Genomic DNA, 7500 nt, shown 5'->3' on the forward strand with positions numbered 1-7500 from the left:
AGAACCAGGTGTGAGCCGTGTGGTTTTAGAACATTCCAAACCTCCACACATAGTTTTGGGGGATTCCGTTGCGATTGGCTGCAGGTTGTAACCCGTTGGGCCGCTCGTCAAACCTTAGTCTGGACATTAACCCGTTCTGACCTGAGATCAGATTCAAAAAATGTTCTTCTACATCCTGACAGTTTTCATTCTGACCTGAGATCAGATTCTAAAAATGTTCTTCTACATCCTGACAGTTTTCATTCTGACCTGAGATCAGATTCTTAAAATGTTCTTCTACATCCTGACAGTTTTCTGATAAAGCTATGTTTCTATGTCAGTCGTTCTTCGTTTTTTTTTTCAAAAATAGCACGCGCTACGAGCTTGTAGGTCTGCTATTTTTGAAAAAAACGAAGCTTGTAGATCTGCTATTTTTCAATAGCTAAAGCATAACATAATGCTAACACCAAAAGGGGTTCCCGGCCCAAAATGGGTTAAGACTGGCTTAAGACTTCTTCTGGTGTGTGTGTGTGTGTGTGTGAGCGTGCACGTACCCAGTTGTTGTGGGCCTTCTTCTCGTGCGCAGAGACCTGCGTCTGGTAGGACTGGGACGTCTTCTCCAACTCCTCCTCCATCTCTACTGCCCTCTGCCTGCGGGGAGAGGAACACACCTGGAACTCAGACCTGTGTGTGTCTGTGTGTGTGTGTGTGTATGTGACTGTGTGTGTGTGTGTTAACACATTTAGTACCGGAACTGCATCAAAATAAAGGCGCTGCTTGCGCCGGAGTAATCGCCAGAGTAGTGATCGCTTCCATTTTGAAAGCCATGAACCGGAAATACTTTCTTAAAAAAGTTGACTGACAAAGTGCCATCACAATCTCCGATCATCTTAATATATTTATATACGCTACAAAAAGAGTTCATATTTTGCGGGAGAGACGGATGAGGAGCAGAAACGCAGCGCCAGCATATCGATCCATTCATCACCACGGAGAGCGCCCTGGATGAGGAGATACGAGTCATTCTTTCCGCCGCGCTAACATGGGAGTCAATGACAAGCTAATAGTTTCACAGAGCGTTAGCATACGGCAAGCGAAAAGCGAAATGCCAAAAAAAAAAGAAGTAATTATTCTGAATATTATTATCTCGCCCCGCGTCGTTTGGACGTCGATAGGACGTCCACAGACGTCTAAGGCACCTCTCGGTTCCAATCCTTATGACGTTTCAGGACGTATTATGTACAAAATGTGTTAAAGGAGAATTCCATACTAAAAGGCTTTCTTACCTTTCTTTGTAGTTGTTACGTCCCCACCAAAGAGGTCCAGGTGTTATTTTGTGCAAAAGCTCCTTATTGGCTATTTCCCCTACCGTAAGCCCTCAATGAATTGCATTGAATTGAATGGGAATTGCATGGGGCTATGGGGTGTTGTGCTAATTCACTTATTTACATCGCTCAAAATTATAATTTCTTTGTGTATATCCTCTCTTCATGATGTAAATAATATCCCAAGCGGCACACTTTACTACTTATTTCAATGGAAATAAGCGAACTAGCATAACACCCCATAGCCCCCATTCAATTCCCATTGAGGGCTTATGGTAGGGAAAATAGCCAATAAGAAATTTATTGCACAAAAAAACACCTGGACATAGATAGATAGATAGATAGATAGAATACTTTATTGGCAGTTTAAGTAAATTACAGAAAAATGACATCATTTTAAAAAACGCCAAATGGACTTAGACACAAAAAAGCCTTCGCTTGTTTCCATTGTGGTCCACTTTGTAACATGAAACTATACACATACATACTGTACAGACAAAACAACCATGGGACATATAATAAATAATCCTTATATATAAGGCTGGGAGCTATATACATAGGACAAGAGGTATATAGGACAAGAGGTACCCTGAGAGAATAGTCCTGAGCATGGGAGATGGGCTATCCAGGGTCGGAATCTAACTATGACCAGTGAGTGTGTAGATGGAGCCATGATTTCAGGTCTTTCCTAAATATTGCAATAGAATTTAGGGATTTCAGGGCTGGAGGGAGTGCATTCCACAGAGTAGTGGCTGCGTAGAAAAAAGCATTTTTTCCCATGAGTGTCCTGAAACTGGGGGGAACTAGATCATAAGGACTTCCTCTGGTTGAGTACCTGTGAGCATCCCTCACTCTGGGCAGGTAGCCCAGCAGGTACTCTGGAACAGAGGCACCTAGGATCTTGAAGACCAGACACAATGAGAGCTGAGATACTCTCTCCTCCACCCTTAGCCATCCCAGGCTACTAAAGTGGGCAGAGGTAAGATGAGACCTGGGGTTCAATTTTAGTAGTAACCTCACAAGCTTGTTTTGGGAGGTCTGCAGCTTTGTTTTCAAAAGCGTGGAGATACCTCTGAACCATGAAGTACACGCATAGTCAAAGTGGCACTGGATGAGGGCACCGGCCAAGGTCCTCATAGCACTGCTGTTGACATAAGGGGATATCCTGCCCAAGAAACGAGTTCTCTGGTTGACCTTTGAGATCACTTTCATTGCCATTTTGTCACCCGTGAGTTTGTTATCTAGTATAAAACCCAAGTAAGTGACCTCTTCCATATTTGTGACCACACTGTCACCCACTCTAACTGTGAATCCCGGGGACTTGTTGAGGTTATGACTTGAACCAAACAGAATAGACTCAGTTTTCCCAAGGTGCAGTGACAATTTGTTGTCGGAGAGCCAAAGACAGATGCTACCGAGCGAGCTCTGTGCCGAGTACTCTCTCGACCTGCGACTTATCTTTGTCCGAGACCAGGAGAGCTGAGTCGTCTGCGAACAAGAACAGATTGCATTTACATGCCGAGTTCATGTCGTTTACATAAATTAGAAACAGTAGAGGCCCTAGGATGCTCCCTTGGGGGACCCCACACTCTACTGGGAGGGAGGTAGACAGGGTACCGTTCACAGGACCACCTGTTCCCTTCCCTCGAGGTAAGATCTCACCCAGTTTAACGATGGGCCATCAAAACCGATGGCCTTTTTGGTGGGGACGTAACAACTACAAAGAAAGGTAAGAAAGATAAGAAAGCATTCTAGCATGGAATTCTCCTTTAAGGTTGGCCGATATAGCAACATTTTCCCATCGCCCGTCGTCTGGATATATTCGTGCAATGTGAGTAGTTTACAGCGTCGCCACGAGTCGAAGGGAAGACAGATCTACAAGCTCTCGCCACGCACGCGCCCGTCTCTGCAGCGAACGTTTGCAACGCGCTGAGAGCTTGTAGATCTGTCTGTTTCTGCAGCGCTCGTGTCAGGGTTCGTTCACGTTGGCAATATTGGAGTCCATATTGTCACAGGAAACCACAGACAGACAGACAGACAGACAGACATGTGGTGCATTTATAAATATAAGATAGATTGTTCAGAACATAAATCGCCTTTACGCCCAAATATGGAGGATTGACGTCATGGTTATACGTCATGACATAGTTCTGTCAAACAAACATTAGACCAATAATGATGTTATTTATATACAGTAAGTAGTAGTCGTTAGTAGACAGCTGTTGTTCTTTCATCGATCACATTGCGTGACATCATCAGCCATCCTAACATAAGACGTAATCACGCCATGACGTCACAACCGTGTAGTTGTTCTTTATAAAGACTCGTCCGACGCACTAAATATCAGTTAGTGACTTGCAACAAGGACACCGAGCTGCCGTCATCCTATAACAAGTTCATCTGTAAACTAGTTGTACTTTAGTTGTCAACACTCATTGACGGTGGAGCTGCTGTGTGAGATGTTTCACTGGACGATACATCTGAAAGGAGAACATGGGAAGAAGAAGGCTGCTGCTGTGGTGGTCGGACACCAGATCTACTGCTTTGGAAAGAAGAGTAGAAGAGATCCCATTGAAGTGTTGGTCTTCAACACACTGTCTTTACGCTGGAGGAATGTGACCCCTGTGAACCCTGGAACAGGAGAAGGTCTCCTTCAGGTTCCCTCCGGGCGCTACGGCTACACAGCTGTGCTGATAGAATATACTGTCTACCTCTGGGGAGGATATCATTCCTGCAATGTTCTTCATGCATTTGATGTCGACGACCACAGGTGGTTCAAACTACAGGTTTCTGGGACCGTTCCAGAGAAGAGGTTCAGCCACTCAGCCTGTGTGTTGGGGAAGGTCATATTTATCCATGGAGGAATCAAACGCAATGGATACAACATTAATGACATGTACAAGTTGGACACCGCCACAATGGTCTGGACTTTAATTAACACCAGAGGAACTCCACCTCCTGTTTCAACAGGTCACTCTGCTACCATCATCGGGACAAAGATGTTTGTATTTGGAGGTTGGATCTGGGCTGGGTACCACAACAGTATCAGAGTGTTTGACACAGAGACCGACCACTGGCTGGACACACCTTCCCCACAGCTTCTTCCAGAAGCACGTGATGGTCATTCAGCCTTTACCTACAATGGACAGCTGTACATATTTGGTGGTGGATTCAGGAAGGGAAACCTCAATGATGTGTGGAGATTCAGTCCAGAGACCTTCTCCTGGAAGAAGGTTGAGTCCAAGGGGAAACGCCCGGGTCCAATGAGGGAAATGTGCTGTTGCATGGTGGGAGATCGTGTCATCCTCTTTGGAGCATTTAACAGACCAGGTGACCTGTATGTCTTAGACCTCAGTCGGAGCCTCAAGACATTATGTAAGCTAGCAGTTATTCAGAACGGTCTGGAGCTGTCTGAACTCCCACACAACATCAGGTGGGAACTGGCAGCCATAACTAATCAACCTAAAAGAACTACAAGACAAAATAAAAACACTTAAAACCAAGAAGGCCTGTGGGGCAGACGGAATTCTAAATGAAATGATAAAATTCACCGACCTCAAATTCCAACTGGCCATATTAAAACTCCTAAAAATTGTGCTCAGTTCTGGGATTTTCCCCAGCACATGGAATTAAGGGCTGATAACGCCACTCCACAAAACTGGAGACAAATATGACCCAAATAACTACCGCGGGATTTGTGTAAACAGCAACCTCGGAAAAATCCTCTGCATGATCCTCAACCACAGAATTCTAAATTTCCTCACAGAAAGCAACGTCCTGAGCAAATCACAAATTGGCTTTCTACCAAAATATCGCACAACAGACCACATTTACACTCTCAACACCCTAATTGACAACCAAATAAACAAAAACAAAAGCAAATTATTCTCCTGCTTTGTCGACTTCAAAAAAGCATTCGATTCAATTTGGCATGAGGGTCTGATGTACAAACTGTTGGAAAGTGGCATTGGGGGAAAAACCTATGACATCATAAAATCAATGTACACCAACAACAAATGCGCAGTTAGAATAGGCGAAAAGCACACAGACTTTTTCCCCCAGAGCCGTGGTGTTAGACAGGGATGCAGCCTGAGTCCAACACTCTTCATCAACGAATTAGCAAAAACGTTAGAACAGTCTACAGCGCCAGGCATCCCCTTGGCAAACACAGAAATCAAATGCTTACTTTACGCAGATGACCTGCTGCTGCTGTCCCCAACCAAGGAAGGACTACAGCAGCAACTTGATCTCCTACACAAATTCTCCCAGACATGGGCCCTGACAGTGAACCTAACCAAGACTAAAATCATGATATTTCAAAAAAGGCCCAGCCGCCAAAACCACCAATTTTTCCTAAATACAATCCCACTAGAACAAACTAAAAACTATACCTACCTTGCCCTAAACATCAGCAGCACAGGGAACTACAACCAAGCTGTAAAGGACCTGAGAGAGAAGGCAAGAAGGGCATTCTATGCCATCAAAAGAAACATCAAAATAGACATCCCAATTAAAACCTGGCTTAAAATACTGGACTCGGTGATAGAACCAATTTCCCTCTATGGTTGCGAGATCTGGGGACCATTAGCAAACCATGACCTGGAAAAATGGGATAAACACCAAACCGAGACCCTACACACAGAATTCTGCAAATCCATTCTCCGTACCCAGCGAAAAACACCAAATAATGCATGCAGGGCAGAATTAGGACGATACCCACTCATAATCAAAATAAAAAAGAGAGCACTTAAGTTCTACAACCACCTAAAAGAAAGTGACCTAGATGCACTCCATAACAAGGCACTCACACACAGTGAAACTCTAGAGAGATGCCCCCTCAGCCAGCTGGCCCTGGAACTCCGGGCACAAACACAAACAGAGCCACGAGATAGAAAACCCATTGGACTAAACCAAATTATAAAACAGCAAAGGGAAAACTATCTGACACATTGGAAAGAAGCAACACAAAAGCAGAGTAAACTAGAATGCTATCTGGCCCTAAACAGAGAATACACAGTGGCAGAATACCTGAGCACCGTGACCGACCCAAAACAAAGAAAAATCTTAACTAGGTACAGACTCAGTGAGCACAGTCTCGCAATCGAGAAAGGCCGTCATAGGCAGACCTGTATCCCGAGAGAAGACAGACTATGCACCCACTGCACACTAAACGAAGTGGAAACCGAGCTACACTTCCTAACCATCCGTCCATTGTACCAAGACATCAGAGACACATACTTCCCACAGATTACAACCACACACGGAGATTTTGAAAACATGACCAATGACAAAAAACTCCCATATCTGCTGGGCGAAGTACAACAATGTGCAAACACAGCAGCAAGATTTGTGAGTTGCTGTGATAGGAGAAGGATATCAAATGGAACACAACCACCCTAAAGACTAATAATTGTGTATATTCCTGCACTATACCTGCATCGAGTTATCTTGGTACACAGAAGTTGATCTATTGAAGATTCTGACCTTCAAAGTACATACTTTTTGTTTTGATTGTATTGCTGTATTGTTGTATTGTTCTTTCTGCTTTGGCAATGTAAACGTATGTTTTCTCATGCCAATAAAGCCCTTTGAATTGAATTGAATTGAATTGACTAGCAACAGCTGCTGAGATCAGTGCCCATACCCTCGGTGGGGTTGGTGAAAGGGCCTTTCTGTGTGAGATCAGGGCCCATACCCTCGGTGGGGTTGGTGAAAGGGCCTTTCTGTGTGAGATCAGGGCCCATACCCTCGGTGGGGTTGGTGAAAGGGCCTTTCTGTGTGAGATCAGGGCCCATACCCTCGGTGGGGTTGGTGAAAGGGCCTTTCTGTGTGAGATCAGGGCCCATACCCTCGGTGGGGTTGGTGAAAGGGCCTTTCTGTGTGAGATCAGGGCCCATACCCTCGGTGGGGTTGGTGAAAGGGCCTTTCTGTGTGAGATCAGGGCCCATACCCTCAGTGGGGTTGGTGAAAGGGCCTTTCTGTGTGGAGTTAGCATGTTCTCCAAGTGACACCTAGGGTAGGTTTCTGCAGAGCTTAATGTAGATCGGTCTGTTTCTGCAGCGCTGGTGTCAGGGTAACAGACAGACAGACAGACAGACAGACAGACAGACAGACAGACAGACAGACAGACCTGTAGTTATGGAGTTCTTCCATTGCCAGGGAGATGTTTCGGTCAGCCTTGGTCAACTTCTCCTCC

At 45.0% G+C, this 7500-nt stretch overlaps 1 protein-coding gene across 1 annotated transcript in view; it reads right to left on the reverse strand.

Moving 5' to 3' along the window:
- The window catches only part of mia2 (MIA SH3 domain ER export factor 2), a gene marked incomplete at its 5' end in the record, with an annotated part of 43874 nt that overhangs the window by 10709 nt on the left and 25665 nt on the right, over positions 1–7500 (reverse strand). The window contains 2 exons of the mRNA XM_080783397.1: positions 534–630; positions 7435–7500. The exon at positions 7435–7500 is cut by the window's right edge and continues 36 nt beyond it. Of these exons, the coding sequence (XP_080639523.1) occupies positions 534–630; positions 7435–7500 (163 nt within the window). The remainder of the gene's footprint in view (positions 1–533; positions 631–7434) is intronic.

This window comes from Protomyctophum bolini (assembly GCF_963924005.1).
Source record: "Protomyctophum bolini genome assembly, chromosome: 15".
Classification (NCBI taxonomy): domain Eukaryota; kingdom Metazoa; phylum Chordata; class Actinopteri; order Myctophiformes; family Myctophidae; genus Protomyctophum; species Protomyctophum bolini.